The 22,678-nt window shown below is 37.9% G+C and overlaps 1 protein-coding gene across 1 annotated transcript in view; it reads right to left on the bottom strand.

Annotated features, from left to right (window-relative positions):
- Positions 1 to 22,678, bottom strand: part of PPIP5K2 (diphosphoinositol pentakisphosphate kinase 2) — a 53,384-nt gene that overhangs the window by 29,444 nt on the left and 1,262 nt on the right. Inside the window, exons 2-13 of the mRNA XM_075447076.1 lie at positions 12,290 to 12,686; positions 10,605 to 10,800; positions 9,799 to 9,889; positions 8,815 to 8,900; positions 7,301 to 7,455; positions 6,799 to 6,900; positions 4,824 to 4,985; positions 3,576 to 3,697; positions 1,925 to 2,026; positions 1,278 to 1,364; positions 225 to 300; positions 35 to 144 (exon numbers count right to left, since the gene is read on the bottom strand). Of these exons, the coding sequence (XP_075303191.1) occupies positions 35 to 144; positions 225 to 300; positions 1,278 to 1,364; positions 1,925 to 2,026; positions 3,576 to 3,697; positions 4,824 to 4,985; positions 6,799 to 6,900; positions 7,301 to 7,455; positions 8,815 to 8,900; positions 9,799 to 9,889; positions 10,605 to 10,800; positions 12,290 to 12,433 (1,433 nt within the window). The 5' untranslated portion in view covers positions 12,434 to 12,686. The remainder of the gene's footprint in view (positions 1 to 34; positions 145 to 224; positions 301 to 1,277; positions 1,365 to 1,924; positions 2,027 to 3,575; positions 3,698 to 4,823; positions 4,986 to 6,798; positions 6,901 to 7,300; positions 7,456 to 8,814; positions 8,901 to 9,798; positions 9,890 to 10,604; positions 10,801 to 12,289; positions 12,687 to 22,678) is intronic.

The raw sequence follows: 22,678 nt of genomic DNA, 5'->3' as shown, positions 1-22,678 counted from the left end.
TTGTTGCTATAAAGCGTGAAAACTAGACACTTACATTTCTAACACAGTCTTTAGCTGTTCAAGTTTTGCTTTACTTTCTTCAATTTCAGAATCATTGTTTTGCCCAAGCTCTACAAGGAGTTGCCTTGCTATATCAAGCACTTCCTAAAGAAAGGAAACATAGGATTTACTTAAATAAATAATTATCTAGTTATACAATACCACACAAATAAAGACAAACTTGCCTGCAACTGTTTTGGTTTTTTCAGTTTCAGTTTTCCAGATTTATATCCATCACATTTTTCAAAGAGATCAAAAAACCTGTAAGAGAAAGAATACTGATTAAAAAACACAGTTAAAATATTACTTGAGTAGGTGGCTCTTCAACTTATAGCGGTCTGAAATTAGCACCTTTACACTATTTGAAAAGCACGTTAAGACCTGCACTACAGAGGTCAAACTAATCTTTATTGAAATCCCACTTCCCAAGAAAGACTTCAACACATCAGAGAAGTAAGAGCCCTAAAGATGATCCCTTACTAACTTGCTAAGTGCTTAAAAAAATAAAAAAAAAGGAAAAACGTTCTATATATCAAATGACATAATATTCAAATATACAGCTTTGTCAATTCTTAATCTTCGGGAATGATGCTGAACATAAGTAGGGACCAAAAATACCAAATTAGCAGTCTACATATTTACAGCATGCATCTCTGAATGCAAGAATCTAGTCTCTAAACAAATAACTACTTTTTACTGAAACTGCACCTAATTCCAGGCCAATTATGTAAGGCACTTTATGAATGCTAACATAAAGATGGTATCTACCAGAAATTCACAGTCATCAAACTATGACAAAAATAAAAGACAAAAAGGTGGTGCAGCAAGATGACAGCTCACACAAGAACAGTTATGATAAAAAGAGAAAGGCAGAAGTCATGGTCAAATGGTGAACCAGAAATACTATCTGCTGCATTACTTTGAATAAAGACATCTATAGAGACAAATGCATTTTCATGAACATCAAGCAGGACTGTTCACAAGGCACAGCATGTGATGAAGGAAGTCTGCACAAGTAATTCGACAGTCCTGTTAGAAAGTGAGGTGCATGCTTGTTAATTAGCTGCAACATCAGTTAGATTTAAAAGAGAACAAAAAAAACCAAGAAACACTTGTATGATGCAGTTCCTGTTCAATTCATTACTTGCACATCCTGTTCAATTCATTACTTGCACATCCCCAAGAAGTGAGCTCTGCTCTAAAGCATACAAACTACTTCTTACCAAGATTCTACTTACTTCTGATGTTTTACTTCCATTTTCATTTTTTGTTTTGGTGTTCGGTCCCCGTGGCGTATTACAGCTATAACACATCTAAGCTCCATCCTGAAATTTCAAGAGAGTTGTATTTGACATTTCTATATATGAGGGTCTTTTATTTAATATTAAAACCACCATGAATCAGGACAATTGACAAAGTTGTAGTTATGTGACATAACTACAGAAGTGATGGAAGGATATGCAAGAATATAAGGTTAACTGAAAATGATGTAAGGTATAAAATATAAATATTGATTTTAAGACTTGGGTAACTACAGCGTTTCTACTTTAAGTAGTTTTTAAAACAACGATTTTGAGGTTCATTAAATGAGAGAGCATGTTTATTAGAAGCGTATATTAAGTTGGTGCTGGAACAATGATTTAGCAGTGAAGGAAGCTATGCATAAAAGATGCTACACTTGAAAACCTGCTGTTCTATACTCAGCTTGACTAAGGGTCAGAAACTCTGATTGCTGGCATAGCAATTGTGATTCCTTCCTTGTTTTCATCACACAAAACAAGCGTTCATAGGCCAAAGTGGGCACACCTTGTGAAGAGAAAAAAAATTTCACACAAAAGTTACATGAGGAGTTTGCACAACTCAAGTGTAGCTACTATTTTCTTACATTGTTCCAGAGGTGGTTGGCACAATAGGGATGTCTTCAGCTTCCAAAGGAATTGACCACGGTATCTGAAACTGGGGAGCAAGTTCTCTCATTATGATATTTCTAAAAAAAGGGGTTAAAAAGAAAAAAAAACACTAAGTTTAAAGCGCAGCTTATACAACACATACAAACTCCAAAGCAAACAGATAATACATACATGCATCTTTATCAATGTGTTTTTAGAGTCATGAGTCTCTAGATGCTTACTCTTCTTTTGATTGTATAATAAAAACCTACTTAAACAACAATTTAAAGCTATTACAACTGCTACAGAGACAGCATTAGCCTAATAGCCCTGGATTTGTAAGAAACCTCAGTTTTTGAACTCCAGCTCCTAAAAGAGTTCCTTGGATATGATTTAGTCTCGTTCGTTTAAATATTCAGACACCTGACTCCGCTGCCTAACTGAAGGTCCCTGATCATCAGTAAGCCATTCTCATCAAAGAGTAACTGGTACCTTTAGTGGTAATTTCTCAAAAGTTTCCTCAACAGAACTGGAAAAATAGGTGAAGTCTCTAGTCATAACTACAAAATGATAACACTGCCTCCACCTGCGGGAAGTTATGAAATGTTGCCAAAGTTCCATTTCCCAAGTACTTCATCTAAATATACTGAACTTCAGATTAATATCTACGTAAGAACCAGTAACACTGAGGAAAAAAAAAGTGCATCTTAAAGTAGCATAACCCATAATACAATTTCTAACAAGTTAAAAAAAAAAATCTGCTGTCACTTAACACTGCAGTGTATTATCTTAAGGAATAAAGCATAAGGAAAAAATGATGAGATAACCTTTTTTCAGATAATTCAACAGCCACAACAATCTCAACAAGCAGAAATCAAAATGCATCTGAGAATTGTAACTCTAACTCAAAAAGTGGCCTAAAACAACAGGACTACAGTTGTTATTTAGGATTTCAGCTTAGCTCTTCCTCCATTTAATAAGATCCCAGACCATTTGATAATGCAGAAAGTCATACTATTTCTCATCAGTGCAATCTTACTGTAAAGCCAGTTTAACTGGCCAGAATGGGATCAGCCTACTTTGAGGGCAACATTTCATTGGCATAGATATCACTTCCCAGTTCTGTATCATCCCTCGTTATACCTTTTTGCGCTCCCAGTGGCAGAGATAAGATGGTATGACAGAAGACATCTCGATACTACATCAGTTTGGATTTACCAGTATGAAATCCACAAATATACAAGTACACACCATCTTCAGATCAGGGACAATGTACATTAATTTGGGCACATATTAAACAGCAGCAAGCATAACCATCCAGTGGTGCTTCTCTGCTTGAAAAAAATCCCAACTATGTTTAAGAACTTAGCCTGGCTTTCAAAATACTTACTCAGTTAGCTTTAAGTGTTCACAAATCACTCAGACATTTTGGATGATTTTAGGAATAAGGAATTTGTTTAGGATTTATTGATTGATTTGGGGTGCTTCCTAGTATTTTATTTTATTATTCAATTTAGTTACTTATTTTATGTGATATTTCATTTTAAATAATTAATTTAGGAATAAGGAATAAGTAGTGCATAAACTATAGTCACATGCAACAGAGCGAACAGGCAAAACTCCTGAAACAAATCAGTAAACTCTTACCCCAGTATCTTAGCACAATCATCATAGTATTTCATAGAGTTTTTCACAAAACTGAAGCCATTCACATCACAGACATAGGACTGTCCATTAGCACGCAGTAAATCAAAGCCACAAACTGTTTGCTGTTTTTAAGAACAAAAATTAAAGTCATTGATCACCTTCCTCAGGATTGTTTATTCTAAATAAGCTTTAGATTTTAACATAGTCTGAAAACATAACAAAAGTAAGGCGGTTTTTATACTTAGTACCTTTTGCCAGTTCCATGTTAGATTCACTCATGTCACACAAACATCTTCCTATTTTTAACTTTATATCCCCAGTTTCATTTTATCCTTCCTACATATCCCTAGCAGTATCAGTATTGAAGGTCAAGTTCACATGTGCACCAACTTAACCTTCAAGATTTACAGCATAAACAATAATGGGCCTATGAATTCCCCATCCTGACAGTGGTTTCCCCCTACACATAGTTTTTAAGGGTGGCAGGCAAGAAATGACAAAATATCGATAAAAATATTTTTGTCCAAATTTAAATTTGACAGGTAGTTTTGACTTTGACATAATATTGACATTATTAATACAGGATACTAGATGCTATTTCAACAGATTACGGTTTTAGATGTCAAAGCCCATTTTGCCAGGTAATAGAGGTTCACATCCTACAGGCTCCAGAATACCATCATAGTTACACACAAGTAATGAGACAGACTGAGACACAGACTTTTAATAGAGAGGTGAAAGAAAGGTAAGAGATTGAATGAAGTTTTGAACATGACAATCTTAAAACTATACAAAAAATGGAAACTGTCAAACACTTCAAATAAGGACCTAGTCAAGTCAGTACCAAATTTACATTTCATTCCGCCCATGTAAACACTAGGCAACAAAAGTTGCAAAAACTTGACTACTGAAATTGTGTTCGCTAACTTAGAAGCCACTTACAAATACCTGAAAATATTATGCACAGAACAGATACACTGTGGACTAGCAAAGCAAAATAGCAACACCTGACTTCAGGAAACTTAACGCAACATTAGCAACCCATCCAGAACTTTTCAATGCATTAAAGGAAGAAATCTTCTAGATTAAAAAAAAAAAAAAAGATGTGGATGTGGGTGTTCAGCTTTTCACCTTCCTAGGAGTTCTGCAGCAATTATTACTACTGGCTCTGTGCACTAAAACCCTTTCATGTAACGAACAATTAATTAACACTAAATGTTTGATCAGATAGGAAAGTAATCAGCTTACTTTAAAGGCAAGGCATACTTTCCAAGCAATTAACTTCTCTCTTGCATTGAGGATGACTGGATACCTCACTTCTTTTCCTTCACTGTCTCGTTCTACCTTGCCATCCAGAGCTGGAGACTTCCGGGCTTCAGCATGAGCATAGTCTGGACCTACTGTGTACACCTTTATCAAAAAACAGGAACATTTAATACAGCGTAATTAAATGACATTTCATGTATGCAATGCATCTTGATAAATTTATCTGAAATGTGAAAAGATACTAGCTGCTTTCACCACTGAAAATGCCACCCTGAAGTACCCTCACCAATGGCATTCTCTACCTTCAGAGAACATCCACCATTTACTTACAACCTAGGATAAAGCAATAGGAGAAAACAGCTGGAGCACAGGTAAAGAAAAATAATAATTACAAAACTTCATGAATAAAAATTAATTTCTTAATTACAGTGGCACAGAGGTAAAGAACAACATTTTCCTCTCCAAAACATCTGCAGAACTTGGAGAGAAGATTAATTTGAGAATTATTTCAGTTTACTTGATTAGGGAAATCCAGCTACAGGACTAACTGATTCTCTTCATTAAAAAGTATTTTCATATTTTAGGCAGGACTAAACAAAGCAAAGATCTGTCCAGTTTTAGCATGACAAGACAGGGTCTTGAAAGAATGATCGTGCTACCTACTCTGCTGCAGTTTCGATGCTCACTGAAAGGATCTCACTGAAAGGACTGGGGTATATGCTAGAAGAGACTTGCCAGCAGCTCTCAAAAATGGGCTACTGCCACTTCAGTTAAAAACAAAACTCTAAGCTTTGATAAAAAAAGTATTCAATTCAACCAGACGACTTCAAATACTACCAATTTAGTCAATTCAGGCAAGAAGGTGAGTTGGGTGAAGCTGTCTTATATAAAGCTGACAGTCTTGTTCTTTGAAGAAAATCCATTATTTATTTGGGGTGTTAAAGTCCACAGTTGCTGCTTGATGACTACAGTACAAGAAGCCATCAAAATAATCCCCATCTCAAGTCATTAGTATCTCTTCAGGTTGCAAGAAACATTTCTTTTTGGAAACAGTTTGTAAAGTTCTCACACAGATGTCTGCAAACTCAGATTAACCTTCTGCAAAGTGCTGCACAGTATACCATCTGAAGAGCATAGCTCATGAAAACATAGCAACTTAAAGAACAGGGAATTTGTCTGAGAACAGAAAACAAGGATTCACCTCATGTATCACCAAGTGGAAGAAGTTGACTGCAATTGATAAAAGGGCTTTTTGGCCTAAGATTGGATTAGATCTCACACTCTAAACCTCCACTTTTTGTCAAAATACGGTGATCTCTCATGAATATCATAAAACATTTGCTTCACATTTTTTGTGATGAGCTTAAAATAGCCAGAACTAACAAAAAGGGAAAGAAAGCAATCTCCATACATGGCTGGCTTAACATCTGTTCTGTTCTTGCCCTATTTTAGCACTCTTTTATACCTAATCTTCACATCTCTTATGAAAATAAATGAACAAAAGCAAAAATAATTACAAATAAGGTCAACGCATTATTTTCTGCAACTTCATACAATTTTAGTATCTTTTGTTTACTAATTAGAATACTAAAATACTTCGTAAAATTCAGTTCAACTATGTATTTCTTTGTAACCTTCAGAAAAAACAGGTAGGCAGCATCTGTCTGCTTACACAGGAAAGTATATGCTGTTCTGCCACTAATATAATACAAAAAAGAAAGACAATGTGTTGGGTAGTAACCCTCCAGCACGTGATTCCAACAAAATAAGCAGAGCTGCTTTACATTATAAGTACCACACTTATCTAGAATAAGAACTACATTCTTTACTTATGAACTGTATCAAAACTTCATTAAAATTAATCCTTGACACAAAGATATACTTTCATCTTTAAACTGAAAAGGTCTTGGAGCACTTGATTGTTTTAAAGATAAACAAGAATGCGCACTTGTCATACCTTCACATCAGTGCCATCTGTAGGCATGAATTCCTCATAAATATAGGAGCCTGTTTTTCTCACACTGCTTTCAGGAGAATAAACACTGCTTCTGCTGCCAATCTGAAATGAATAGATTTCTACTATTAAATTCATAGCCTACTGCCTAAGAAACTTTAAAACTCCTTAAAATAACACATCTCTACTGAGAAGACACTTCCTGTACAAAATGAAGCAAGTAGGTTTTGATGATTCCCGAAAGATTTTAGCAATATTCTAAAAGTGTACTGACAGTGTATGTTTCTTTTACCTCTAAGAATCTACAGCAGCTAACAATCAAGGAACAAGAGTCTTCATTCCATCTACATGTTCTGCTGAAATTAATGTATCTGATCTGCCACTACTCCTACACAAGCAGGACATGACAAAACAGGTCCCAGCTAACATACAGATAGGACTCTGCAATTCTGCAATTCTTTTAGACATCTACAACTTTTCAATGGCTTTAGTACAATAACCTCACCTTTCGAAAGAGCCTCTGGCTTCCACCCCCAGCAGATGTTGGATAATAAATGTAAACATTGTGGTCCTCAGCACTAACTGGCTTTTCTACAAAAGGCTTTTGGAAAATTTCTCCATTCACTTCCACATGATCTTCTCCTTCAATCAAGTTGCATTCTGAAGAAACAGTGCGAACAACAGAGATGTAATAATATACTCATGGAATGAAATTATTAGAAATTTTGGGGTAATTTTATAATAAAAAGATTATATTGTATTTTTGGTTCACTTATTTGTTACTAACTGTACAAAGACTTGATCACATGCTGAACACATCCGCTGCACCACGTCTATATGATGTTACTTTTAATACTACATTCCCGGATTTCCATTGATTCCCTCAGTGTCAGACAGGAAATAATCTCCTACACATGCATAAGCTTGCATGGGTGGTATTTTTTTGGAAATGTTTTGAAGACGGGGGTAGGGCTGTTTGTCTCTTTCTTCAGTGCCTTTCTCTGAAATATCAGGGGGATGGCAGATGGACAGTGAACATGTGGTGGTGCCAGATGAAACAGTACTTTGAATAGGCTGAGAACTGTTTCATTCTGTATGACTGATGCACCTTGCATAGAAGATTAGGTCCTCTGGAATCAAGGATCACGAATCTCTTCACTACTGGTTGGCTGCCTGCAGCAGTTTTTATTTGACTTTTGTAGCATAAATGAGTCATCTTCCCCCTAGATTACACAGACATTTTAAACTAAAATTCCCTACTGCTTAAGAGCTACCCTACAGTAATACTTCAATATTCTTTATTTTTTCTTATTTCTGACTCTTGTGTCTTGTCATTGCAATCTCCTATTGTTGCTGTAAGTTTTTATTTTAGTAGAAAAAGCTGTTATGTTTGTTTTCAGAAACAGAAAAAAATAATTCCAATTTATATCCAGAGTACATCATCTGCAGATCTGTCTGGACTGTATTTCCTTGTGTGGTTGCTTGTACTTAGAAAGGAAAGTATTCAATAGTCTCACTTATTTCTGTCAGTACTACTTTCCTAAGTAAAATTACTAATTATTGTGGGTAATGTAACATCATGAATGCTGCTCTCTCTGGTGATACATTGCAATCTCAGTTTGAGTTTGGAGACCCTTATATCGTAGTTGTTCTACAATGGCTGTGAGAGGATTGTGACCCCAGGCTTCAGAATCATGCATCCTTTACTGCCTTTGGCTTGGACGGAGTTAGTTTTCTTCACAGCAGCTGGTATCGTGCTGTGTTTTGAATTTGTGACCAAAACAGTCTTGATATTTTAGTTACTGCTGAACAGTACTTGCACAGCCTCAGTGCATTTTCTGTTTCACACACTGCCCCCACAGTCAGTAGGCGTTAATCCACAACAATACTTTTTAAAGTACTTTTCTACTTGAGCAGAAATCAACCTCTGCACCAAGGAATTAATTAGCTATGTATGTACTGTTCGCCAGCGGAAACAAAGATATGCCAATGGTTGATATTTTAGTCACCAGTTTTCACCTTGGGGATTGTTTGGATCACGGTTCAGAACTGCATAGCGAGGAAGTAAAATGCCTTCAGCTTTAAGAATACCGTATACTTCTCTCCTAGAAGAAAAGAACAAAAGTTGCACAGTGAGACACCAAATCCTGTCAGTATTGGTATTTTGCAGTTCATGAGTAAGGGAGAAGAAAAATACATACAAATTATTTTTTTTAAATCACACAGGATAAGATTACATATATAATACTCTGCTTCTTAATATAATGCTTTAAATGTCTCTGACACAGCTGTACCTTTGCAGTGATCTCATCAATATCAATAAAAATGTAATTTGCTATGTCAGTCCTGTCCTCTCCACTCTGGCAGTGCAACAGCAACTTACTTAGAACAATTCTCTTGTTAAAGGAGATTATCAACACAAAGGGTTGAAAAAGTTTGTACACGACAGCAGCTGAAGGGATTCAAAACAAAAAAGTCTGCTCACTCTTCAGAAGGCTCCATTGTTTATGTATTTTGCTCAGTATTGTTTTCTTAATATTTGCTATGCATGATTGCACCCCCAAAAGAAAATTCACTTTGAATAACCATACAATCTTTGAATACCGAAAACTTCTGTAAAGTATCCACTTAACAGAAAATAAGACCTTTAGTAAGTCACATGAATTCTACAATTATAGGAGGTTGTACAGTTGCTACACATACCTATGCTATACATATTTTCAGAGTTTAAACTTTTTTATTTGCTAAGCTTTAGACAAATGTATCAAACTTCTACCTTGGTAAATCTTCAGATGTATCAATATAAAAGCAGTAGAAAAAAAAAACACACCTAAAGACATATCCCAGAAAACTATACATACATTAATAAAACATAACGTTCACTGTAATTTTATTTAGACTATTTTACAATACACTGGAACTGTTGCTATGCAATATCAACATATTTTCACAGTCTCTGATTTAAAAGTATTTTGCTGTTTACAGGTAATTAGTGCTACTTACCTGTCTTGTATATGATACTGCATATTCAAGTCATTGATTATGAATGGATTCCTGAGTTTTGCATAGGCAACTGCTTTGTCCAGTGGAAATCCTAAAATATTTATTAAGACAAATAAATTAAAACTACAAGACACAACATCAGTAAATATTTGGAACCTTCATGTTCAAGCTTTAGAGTACAACCAGAGACATGCTTTAAGTGGGAGGATGCTCCTTCAACTATAGACACACATAACATCAGCCTAAGACAATCATGAAGCTACAGTCTAATTTGAGTATAGGCTACCAAAAGTAGCGGTCCTGTCTCCAATTCCCTCCTCCTCACTCCACGTGACCTCCACTTCCATAGGGAGAGAACTAGGGCTTTTGTTCCCTCTGCCTGAAAATGGGATTTTTAACTTCAGTCTACTATCTTTGGTTCACTGCTCAGCCCCACAAAAAAACCTAGATGATAGCAGAAATACATGAACAAGTGGCCAGAGATATAACACTCTCACTGAGAAAGTAGCATGTCTTCAGTTACTGGATGAAGTATTAGATCACCATTTCCACTGGCTGTACAAATATTTACCAATGGAATAACTATTTTAAATATCATGTCAGACAGGACTTTCTCAAGCAACAAAAACAGCATCATTTAGAAAGCTTGTATTATATAAGTCAGTTGTACTGTATTAAACAAGACAAATTAATCGCTTCCTAGGAAAATACAATAAAACTACAAGACAAAAAAACATAAAAAGACTCTCAAACTGGTTAAAGTATTTAGATGCCAAAAATATTAATGGTATTATCAGAATATTTACCTTTAGAATGAAAAGAAATGAGACAGTCACATAAAGGCCAGTTTTCTACCGGCTCATTCAAAATAACATCCTCTTCAAATATTACCACAGTTATGTACTTGAACATGGAGAGGCGTTCAAGAATTTCTTTCATTGGTTTTGACTTAGATTTCTTAGCCATTGAACAGATTCCAACTGCGATTTGTCTTTCTGGTGGCTGAAGGTGAGGGGGTGGGAAAGAAAGCAATTTTTAACAGGGTTTTAGCAGTACAATACCAGAGCAGATATTTTCTGTTAAAATTCACATGCTACCTTTAATTCAGTTTTTAATCAGGTAAATTGCTAGCAGCATGGCAGCACATTGCACTTCATCCTTATGAAAAATGCCTCAAAAAGTGAAACTGTTCAATAGCTCTACACTACTTTTTGGGAGTACCGTATCAGGAACAAATACCGAGGATCAAAATCTAGGTCCAAAATGTCAAACCTGAATGAAGCCATACTTATGATTTACTCTGAAATTAACTAGCAATTCATTTTTAAACTATCTGATTTTTCTAAATCTACTTAGTAGTCACAAGGCTTCTCATCTTATTACCTAATACTATACGTGAATTATGAAAACTAGTAAACCAGAAAACACTATTCTAGATTTCTGAGCTATTTTGTGCATAGACAGCTTCACTTTTCTTCTGTATACTCTATATTTTCTTTCATGTTACAAGCCTTTAAAAATTTCTTTCCCCAGTGGTATTCCTAAGTGAAATAGCCAACCCACTCTTCTGTTTAAAAAGAAACAAACAAACAAAAAAAAACCCCACCACTCAGAACAATCCTTATTTCAACTTACCGTTCTTTTAAAACACAGCTAATTACCTTCCCTTGCTAAAATACACTGACTGAATTGAGCTGAGCTGCTAATTTTGCACTACTTCTCTACATTTCCGTTACTTTTAATCATAGTGAAGCGTTTTATTAACTCTTCCTTGCATTCAATTTTTTTCAGACATGCTTGTAATCAGTGAAAACTTAATCTTACTATCCCCTCAAGTGAAATGTTACAGACTAAAAGAACAGCAAAATACAGCTAGAAAAAAGACATGACAACTCATGCATAATAAAACTAAGAGTTTGTAATAAAAAAAACTAAAAATTGGTAAGCACGGTGCCAAAACTCAATTCAGAACACTCTGCAAGGATAATAAACTATGATATAATTTAAGAAAATTTAGCATGCACTTTCTATACATCAACAAAAGAACAAGAATGAAAACATGTGAGATCTTAATGAAAATAACAGTAAGATAAGAAAAGAAATGTTGAGTCTGTTCAAACTGAAAAATCAAAAGTTAACTCTGCAGCAGCTGGCAACACACATAGAAGAAAAACTTCATCATCTTCTGCTACTAATTATCCAAATAAATAAAATGAATGCAAATCAAGTCTGCAAGGCTGGTCCATCAACCTCAGCTGCCCTGATACTTTGTATTAAGGTCGAGCACAACTACTTCAAAGTTCAAGGTATACTTACTTCTCAAGTGTGCTGCATTTCCAAACATAACTGATAGTTCATTAGCTGAATATGAACCATTTTCCAATTCAGAACACCACTTTAGTATTAGACTTTTGTGATCTAATGCCATTTCAAAGTAAAATAATGCTAGAGAACATACAGAATAGTACACACATGCCTCTACGGTACATACAGAGTCATACTCTTCCTCCTCTTCTTCCCCATGGTCATAGAAGTGTTCATAATCTGTAGATCTGGCTGAATCCAGTAATTCTTCTCCGTCTTCTCCACCCACGAAGAATCTAGGAGGATCATTCTCTGTTGCACTAACAGACATGGTTACAAGATCTCTACAGATCTATGTAGAAATTGCAGTCACTTTGGCAGCTGAGATACTGAGCATGTTTCCAACTGACTCAGGAACACGAAAGTTCCCTGCTCTGATGGTACTTGTGTGGTGTTGCCACTGCAATGATGTTGTCTGCCAGACACTGTTTAACTGGTATCATCTGCTCATGGTTGGTTTGAGTTGCTGCTCCAGGAAATTCACCATAGGCTACTGCTTCCCTGAGATGATACAACTTTTTAACCTAAAAGAAATGCCCAAACAACAAAAAGACACACTTGATAAAGGCACACTAAAATAAACCCTTCTCATTTAGAAAAAGCATTTGAACATTTATGTACCTCTGAACAAAGCATCAGAAATAAAACCATGCACACTATACACAGTCTGCACTTCTACATGTATGTTTAGAGCAAGGGCAAAAATTTCAATTTTCAAACCACTGATGCAGACATTTTACAAATAGACAACATCACTCACAAAAGTAAAAACTGCTAAATGCATTTTTTTCCTAAGTTAAGAAGGGTAAAGTGCAGAGTATATCTCTTATACAAAAAAATGAAATAACAAAAATCTTCTCCAATATTTGCGATATTTAATTTACCATCCCATCGTCAGCTGTTTTTTCCCCAAAAGTTTCCTGATCAAATGGAAATGGCAAACAGACGAAAATGCTAATGAAAACTACAAAGCCTCCATTAGGTCTATTCTTAAATAGAAACCTATTCTTTCAAAAACTGGGTGAATCTGCAGTGTGAAAGCAGAATGTATGTGCCAGCTTGATGTTTGCTTATTTATTTCCAACAAAGCATTGCTTTATTTTTCACACCGAAAAATTAGTATTTATAGAGATGTACACCAGAATTGCCTTCTGCCAAAAGTACTTCTAAGGACCAATGTACCAGAGAAGTGAATGCATACTATACCCTTTTAACCAGTCATGTGAAATTGTTATCTTGGCCAAATAACTTGTATACAGAAACAGCGACTCAGAGCTCAGTCTCCTGTTGTTTTAACTAGGTAACTGTTCTTGCTGTAAGTTGTGTATGGCTTTATACCATTAACTATAATTCATTTATTACTACTTAGAAAACTAATAAGCAGTTACTTGTTTAGAAGCTCATCTGATCAAATGCTTTAGCTTACGTTATTTATTAGTCAGATCATTACATCATTATTGCCATTCAGCAGTGATGTCTCAGCAGAACTGAATTTGTCTTTAAATATCTGTCAAAACAACTTTGGCTGTTCTCTGAACAAAGTGAAGCAATAGTAAATTCCCAGTGGTGACCAGCCATTCAGCTTCCTGTGAAAGAGGGTGGTAAACAGAGCAAAAGTTGCCCAGAAAGAATCTGTCCTAAGTCAGAGAGCAATAGGTTAAGCCTGGGTAAACAATACAGTTGTTTCAGATCAAGAAGCTGAAGCTGAGGTCCAAACAACAGACACATAAGGATCCCAGAATGACAGCAGTGCACTAAAAACATTCTTTTCTTAAATGTATTTGTTATGTATCTGCTCTCCTTCAATTCCACTAATGAAAAATTACTTTCCCTTATAATGTGAAACTGCAGCCATTTGTCCTTCAAGCAACAAGAACAAAATGAAACTTCAAACACCTACTTCCTCTCGCTCCTACAACAGTTAGAAATTAGGTATTGAGATAAATCAATTCTGTTTATGAAAGGGTGAAGAAAGCAAGTTTTCCAAATCTTCTTTCTAGCAAGCTTCAGAAAGGCAGAGGCTATTGCCAACACGTATTGGCAACTAATACAAAATTTTGAAATGGTATTAAAAACAAAAAACACCCCCAAAAATCTGATAAAGCCTGAAAATGAAGTTTAACAGTTCCTCTTGCATCAGCTTCCCCTCCCACCATCCAAATTCTGTAAATTGGAAACACGTCTTTTAACAGCATTTTAAAACCTAAGGTCTTCTCACAAAGAAGGAAAAGCAATCACTTGAAGCAGATAAGCAGGAGGTCACGAAAAGAGGTTTTTGAAGCTTTCTTTCCCCTACCTATTCCTGCAGTGCATTTTCTGAGAGCAGCAGAAGCTGTGAAGTTTGCAATTAACGACTAATTATTTCATGAGGATCTCCGCACTACCTGAGTCTCTCTAACCCGAAGTGACTAATTCTCAAAGCAAGCAGAATCCATACAAAGAAAGATTGAAGGGAAAGCATAATATATTTGTCTACAAATGACACAAAGATACAACCTGACGAGCTTAATTCCCTAACAAACCTATCTGAAAATTAGTAGGTTTCTACCTTCCTATCTCAAGAATCTGGAGAGTGTTGGTGCTATTGGTGGCAAGTAGACCTGTCAAGTGGAGCTTCACCCATGGAAAACAGACTTTCAACAGTCAGGTAGTCTACTTGGAGTTAACAGATTATTTTCTGCAAGCTTTGTTACATTGCTCACCCATCTGAAGGTGGATGAATTACTAGATTGCCACTCCATGCTACTTTCACTGGGCCCCAGAGTTTTCAGACAGTTTGTAAAAATAAGTCCAAAGACACAGGATCAAGAAAAGATACTGACACTTTTCAGGCTTGTAAACTACTGCATGGACTCATTGAATTGCACACAAATTTGCATTCTGACTGCTGATGGTTACCACCTTATCTCCCAGACAGCAGATGCTGTAAGCTACTGTCATTAGCATAAATTTGAGCTGGATATAATGAATAAATTTTGCGTGTTATTTTAGAATAAATGCTTTCAGAGATGAGAATTAGAATTCTTTCCCTCCAAATTCTTTAACTACTATAAAAATTGAGGAATCCCCTTCTTTCTTGTGGTGTGTGAAATAAAAAGAATCCCAGAAAAGAGACATGGAAAGAGAAATATGAGAATAAGTGACTGCAAATACAGTGAATAACTTACATAAGTCTCCTAAAAACATCTACAGTTACCTGACATCAAAAATGCACTAAGACTGTGCTTGGATAAAAACACAGTTATCAAGTTGTACATCAAGGAGAAATAATCAATGGCAGAGCAAGAAGATGGAGCTGTCTTCCCGCCCCAGAAGTACTGTCAATGCTGATGGCAGAAACTTCTAACACACGGTGCCCTACGCAGAATTCCTTTTTGCTGCCCCTGTAGCAGGGAAGAGTCTTCCAAGTACCATTCCTCTTTATTACGAATTAAGCAGTAGCAGCAACACAGGGGCAGAGACACTCTATGTTAGATCCTCTCGTACTTGGTGCGTGAGCATAAGCCTCATCAGACACTGAAGACTGGATTACATGCATGCCCCAACCATGGAAGACTGCAGTGTAAGCAAGACAAAACCCAAAGTTTCACGTTGGAACATACACGGACCCACTTCCAAAGAGACAGCATCAAGCATATCCAGGCAACAATCTCCTACCGTGCAATGACCTTTCCAGGTAAAATTTGTTAGACTATGTTCCCTTCAAACCTCAGCTGTTACACAAGGCTTTCTGTTTTACAGCTTACAGATAAAAAAAAATATCTCATTTTGAAAAACTCTATTTAACTGTGTTGCTTCTTAAAAGGACTTCCAACCAAATATATGGTCTGTTCATTCCACCTATCCTATATGTTCCCACTCATGACCACCACGATACATCTTGGCCAAAAAAAAAAAAAAAAAAAAGGAAAAAAAATTGAAAATGTTTAAAGAAAACAATAAATCTGCTCATTTTACATCCTCATCTTAGAATAAACTCATCTCAGTTCTTCCTTAATAAGGTAGACAGCACTGAAATAGTGCACTGCAAAGAAGAAGTAAAAATCCTTAAGTTTAACTGATATTGTTATCACTTACTACTGGAAGGTATACAAAATAACATTCTAAATATACAAAAGGACACACGGACAAACTTAACATTAACATACAAACAGGCCTGTATTCGAATCACAGATTTTGGTGGCCTGCTAAGCACTCCAAGTCCAGTGTTCACTCCAGCAATGCACTACACACTTTTTATCTAACAGAACATATTTCCACTTCCACAAGTATATTCTAAACAAATTCCACAACTGTATTCTAAAAGAGTATGCCAAAATGTAGTCCTCACTAAGTATTAACAGATATTCCCATAAACAGTTTTCCTGTCCCCATTGAACATGTTTCAGCAGTTCAGGAATCCTGCCCTGGTGTTTCCCATATTTACTTAGATCATAAATATTAGCATTTCAGTAACGGTCAGCAGCAAATCAGCTCAACATAGTAGTGTGAATAGTCATTTAAAAAGGGCTCAAAGTTCTAACAGCCATTTTCCACATACTAATAAAAATATACACGACTCCTGTATAAACAGAAGCATGTAACCAGGTTTTCTTTTGTGTTGCTACAGCTATCAGAAGAACAAATACACACTGCCTCTACTACACTCTAATGGAAACTAATGGAACAAAAGTTGAGTAAAAATGCTTCTCATCTGTTATCTCAAGAGGAAAAAAAAAACACATCACACATTAAAGAGCTATAAATCATTTCTAAATCACAAGCCACTCAGGAAAAGAGCTTTTGGAAAGCCATTACAACAAAACAATTACAAAACACTTTGTGACATTTACATTGTGGAATTTAACAAACAGGTAACTGTACAAGAGGCATAAGTGGTGCTCATCTGTCACATGATTCTGCACATAACAATAACAAAACAGCCCACTCCCCTACACCCTCTCCCCATATTGCTCCTTTTAAAGTTTCAGTTCTTACCACTGTAGGCATATTCAAACTGTGTCCATTATTAGTTTCCTCCAATTCGAATTAAGTAGTTCTTAAGGTAGTCTCAGTGAGATGACAAAAAACTTTCAACATCTTCACACTAGAACTACTATCCCTAACATTTTCATTAACAGTACATTTAACAGCAAAAATGTTTGCCTTACTCCTACTGGGCCATTTAACTTGTTTTGAAATTCCAATTCTGCAACATGATTTACAGTATAACAAATCACCAAAGACAGCCAGTCTGTTGGGTTGCTGTTGGAGCAAAAAGTATGGGGAGGGGGCAAGGGGGAAGCAAGGGGAGATGGGAAGAAGAAAGAACCAGCGGAGTCTGAACTCTGAGAGCTGACAGCAGTGACTGCGATCCCAAGTGCTCTGCATGGATGTGTAACACCTTTCTACAGATGATTCCAAGAAACCTGGTAGTACTTTAGATTTAAATGTGAGACTCTAGAACTACTAGCAAGGCCAGTGCTGAAGAACAGTATTTCCTCAAGGTCTAACAGATGGCCAGGAGAGAAAGGAGACAGGACAGGCAGAAGGCAGAAGAAGAGGAAAGTATGTCAAGACAGAGAAGCTGCTGAAGACAACAACACTGTGAGCAAACCACACATGACTTGTTTATTGCTGTACCTTATACAGCAAAAGACACACACCCTCTCCCATTTACTTAAATATTCAATGTCTACTGTGCCATGCAGTCAGTAACACAAAACATTAATATTTACACATATTGTTCTGTTCTACCACACCTCCTGTGACATGGTAAGTAGCAGCTGTCAGACCATTACTGAAATGGACTAAATCTAAAAAAAAAAGATGTAGAACAGCTCTATCCCAATATCCCTCAACCACAAAGAACATTAGAGTGAGTTTTGGTCTGATAATACTTTGTGCACAACAACAACAAAAATAACCCAAAACATCCAAATGAAACAACCATCACAATGGGATATAAAGGTTTCAAATCATTACTGGAATTTATAAGGTGCAGTGGTATAACAGGCTGATGAAGAAATATCAAACTGAGAAAACCCTTTAGCTCTCCTCATCAAATACAGACTTCAACAACAACCTTAAGAAGGTTATCACCATCTTCTGTAACTCAGCTCTGCTCAATAACATGAGGCAATGAATTGTGCTGATGTACAACAGAACAGATAAGAAGTGGGCTAAAAAAGGTAGCAAAGGAAAAAGATGCAATTATAAAGGCTACACTACACAGCATTACAGGAACACCTGCTACAATCTTGCATTATACTAACACCACTCTCCAGATTTCACAATACGCTGCCACCTTCCCCCATCATAAGTAACCTACACATTAATACAAGCTTTTCCAAAGTTTCTTTCTCATTCTGTAGGTATTTTCACCAGAAACCAGATGCAAGATTTATTCTGCTCCTCTCCCCCCCACCCCATCAAGACAGGTAATCTGCAAAGTATCAGAAGGCAGGGCAGACCACTGCACGTTCACCTCTCCACTGGCAGGCAGTGTGGCATAGGCAAAAAGTGGTAGGCACCCACACAGGGATTCAACAAAACAAAAACAACCTTTCTCTCTCTCCCTCTACGCCATCCAAAAGCAGCTGATTTTTATCTGCTCCAACCAGGAGGCTGCAACCCTCTCACGTTCCTCCCAGACTCCCCCAGGACTCCACCACAACTTGCTCCAGGGCACAGGGACAGCCACATGTCCATTACCTTCCTCTCTCCACACCAAGAACCCTGCACCTTTTTGTCCCATCTAGACTCCCCAGGCCAGTGTGTCACCACTACTAGCTCTACCTGCTAGTCCCAGTCTCCTTCACTACAGGCAGTGTGATAGGGCAGTCTCCAAAATCTGTCAGGAAGTGATGACATGAGAAGAACCTCCCAAAAGAGGAGATGAAAACTAGCCTTTATTTGTTGCTTTTAGCCAGCCACTTGGCTGTGCCTACAAGCCAAGCACAGCTCTCAGACTGTCAGATGAAGAGCCATAATCTATACTAAACGACAACTGTGAACATGCTAAGTCTTTCTGTTTGCAGGAACACTGCAGATATTTTGTACGGCGTTCCAAAAGCATTACTATGTAGTGTATTATGCATTACTCCACCAGAAAAATTACAGCAGCTCCCATTCCAAAACAGACCACTCACTTTTCAGTTTCGCTCTACCGAGACTTGAAGAAACGTTCTGAAGGATGAAGAGGAGCTCTGAGTCTTCCTTGCCAGGTAAGTGTTTGTATTGGGTTTATGTGGCAAGGTTTTGGTAGCCAGGCCAGCTGCAGGGGTGGCTTCTGTGAGAAGACACCAGAAGCTGCCCCCATGTGAGACAGAGCCAGTGCCAGTGGGCTCCAGGATGGACCTGCTACTGCCCAAAGCTGAGCCCATCAGTGACCCTGGTCATGCCTTTGCGACAACATATTTAAGAAAGGGTTAAAAACACTGCATAGCAGCCAGGAGAGGAGTGAGAATATGTGAGAGAAACCACCCTGCAGACACCAAGATCAGTGAAGAAGGAGGGGAAGGAGGTGCTCCAGGCACCGGAGCAGAGATTCCCCTGTAGCCTGTGAAGAAGACACAGTCAGGCAGGCTGTCCCCTTGAAGCCCAAAGAGTTCCATGGTGGAGCAGATATCCACCTGCAGCCCAGGGAGGACCCCATGCTGGAGCAGGTGGATGTGCCCTGAAGGAAGCTGCAGCCCGCAGAGAGCTTGCACTGGATGTTCTGGCAGGAGCGGCAGCCCATAGTGAGGACGCTATGCAGGAGCAGGTTTGCTGACACGACTTGCGACCCCATAGGGGACCGACATTGGAGCAGTATGTTCCTGAAGGGCTGCACCCTGTGGAAAGGACCCACGCCGGAAAAGTTTGTGAAGTATTGCTGCTACTGGTATCATGCAAGATTCCCATTCTTGTGACCCAGGTAGCAGATAGGGAGGTGCTGAGCTCTTCTCCATGGGATCCAGCGACAGGATGCCTGGGAACAGCTCAAAGCTGCACCAGGGCAAGTTCAGACTGGACATGAGGAAGCATTTCTTTACCCAGAGGATGGTCAAACCCCGGAACAGGCTTCCTGGAGAGGTGGTCGATGCCCCAAACCTGTCAGTGTTGAAGAGACATTTGGACAATGCCCTTAACAACACACTTTAACTTCTGGTCAGCCCTGCAGTGGTCAGGCAGTTGGACAAGATGGTCGTTGTAGGTCTCTTGCAAGTGGAACTATTCTTTTCTATTCTAAAGGACTGCAGCCCATGGGAAGGACTCACACTGCAGGAGTTCATAAAGGACCATCTCCCACTGGAGGGCCCCCATGCTGGAGCAGGGGAAGAGCATGAGGAGGAAGGAGCAGCATAGACAAAGCATTATGAACTGACCACAGACCCCAGTCCCCAGTCCCCTGTGCTGCTTGCAGGGATGAGGTAAGAAGAGTTGTGAGTGAAGTCGAGCCTGGGAAGAAAGGAGGGCTGGGGAAAAGGTCTTTGTAGACTTTTTCTTATTTCTCACTGTCCTACTCTGTTCAATTGACAACAAATTAAATTAATTTCCTCAAATCGAGTCTGTTTTGCCTGTCACGGTAGCTGGTGAGTGATCTCATTTTCCTTATGTCAACTTATGACCTTTCTGTCGTATTTTCTCCCCCTGCTCCACTGATGGAAGAGGAATGTTGTAGGCACCAGGTGGCCAGCCAAGGTCTGCCCATCACAGTGCTCCAAATGTGTTTCCTGGACAAAAAAAAACATTGCACTGTTACCTGCACCCCACCTTCAGCATTAACGTATACGTACAGGTCCTTTCACCCACGCTTTTTTCAGCTTGGTGGTTAGGACGCTTTGCTGATAAATAGAAAATAGGGACTTGAAACCACTGAGAGAGGGGGGAACAGAAACAATATTTGTCGTGTTCCATTCAACTATTCTAACCATTAGGCTACCATAATCCCATTTTACTTTCCCCATACACTAGTTTTCTTTAAAGGTGGCCACTGGATTTCTTTTTACAGGAAAGGGCTCACTGCTCTGGATTCCAAGCTGGACACAGGTACACCATGTGCAAAATCTTACCAGCGAGACATCTACACTCTCAAGCAACAGGAATCCAGAAATACCCACCTTACTGGCATTTGCTAGTGGAAACAATTCTTATCAGTGTTACTTACAGGGGCACTTCCATCTATTTGTTGAAGTGCTGTATAGCTAGGCTAGACAACTAACTGTAGTTGCCTCAACCTTCTCCCAGAGACCTGCATTATTTTCCAATAACTGTGCCACCTAAGTGTTTGTGTCTAAACCAGGATTTCACCCTGACCCTCCATATTCCAGTAGCTTAGCCCAGTGGAGTAAAAACTTTAGAGCTGTACCATGCCATGTGAACCAGCACTGCAGTGAGGAAAGACACGCCTTGTAGGTTGTTGATGAATGTGAATTCTAGTCTTAAAGCACAACTGTTAGTTTTCAAGCAGTAATAACTTGGCTGATTTCCCCATGTTTGCTTTCTTTCCTAGTAATTATACAGTTAGTTAAGCAAAATACTTCCAGTCATTTAGAATTACCAAATTTACAGTGAAATAACTTTTCAGTGCAAGTATCTTAATCTTTCCCTTACCAAATTATTTGCTCACAGAATTTGTTTTTCCACAATATCTTACTAGCAGAAAGGTGACTTTTCAGCACATGTAATGACATCTGCTAAAACTCTAAGTTTTAGCCCCAAACACTGCACTATCACAGGGCACCTTTCAACTCCTTAGCAGTCATGAACTGCAAAATGAACCACTATTATCCTTCAACAGAAGTGTCAGAACAGCCTTAAAAGTCTAGAAAAATCTGTCTGGTAAATATCACTATCTTCCCTTCAAGACAGAAAGTCAGTATTTTTTTTTAAACTGGCAAACACTACTACAAACTGACATCTGGCATGCGTTACAAGTGTTTCCTGCACAGCCGCAGAACAGATAACCTTCACATTCATTAACCTCCAAGCTGCTTTCTAAATCAAACCCTGTCAAACACATCACATAAAGACATTTGTATTTGTGGATAGCTTGAATGTCTCAAGAAAGGCTGGCTGCTGAACTTTTAGAGATCCCAATCAAAGATGGCAACACGGCTTCTCTGTGTTCTCACAAACAACTTGTTACTTCAACTTTGTAGCGGTGAGAAAGCTTTTGCAAAAAATTCTGCATCAAAGTTCATTAGGCTCAGCCTCTGGAAGCCTGATTTGTTTTAACCACAGCTGCCAGAAGGATGAAACTCTTTTCCACAGAAAGAATCAGCCAGCCAAGACAAGCCAACCAGTACAAAAATTCATATTTCTCACATACTGAGCCATGAAAGAGGTGTATTACATCACTCAAACCCTTATGCCAAACACAGTTCTACACAGCAAGAATAGTTTTGTTACAGCTGAATAAAAACTTGTTGAAAGTGAAAGGTTTAGCTGCCTCTCATCATTTACAACCATGCCTGTTTTCACCAGAACAAAGGAACACTCTATGGGAATTTTGATACCTCAAGCAAAAAAAAAAGAGTTTGGTGGCTTGCTA

This window comes from Opisthocomus hoazin, chromosome Z, assembly GCF_030867145.1.
Source record: "Opisthocomus hoazin isolate bOpiHoa1 chromosome Z, bOpiHoa1.hap1, whole genome shotgun sequence".
In the NCBI taxonomy this organism is placed as follows: domain Eukaryota; kingdom Metazoa; phylum Chordata; class Aves; order Opisthocomiformes; family Opisthocomidae; genus Opisthocomus; species Opisthocomus hoazin.
Note: the sequence above shows the minus strand (reverse complement) of the source record. Positions and strands in the feature narration are given on the sequence as shown.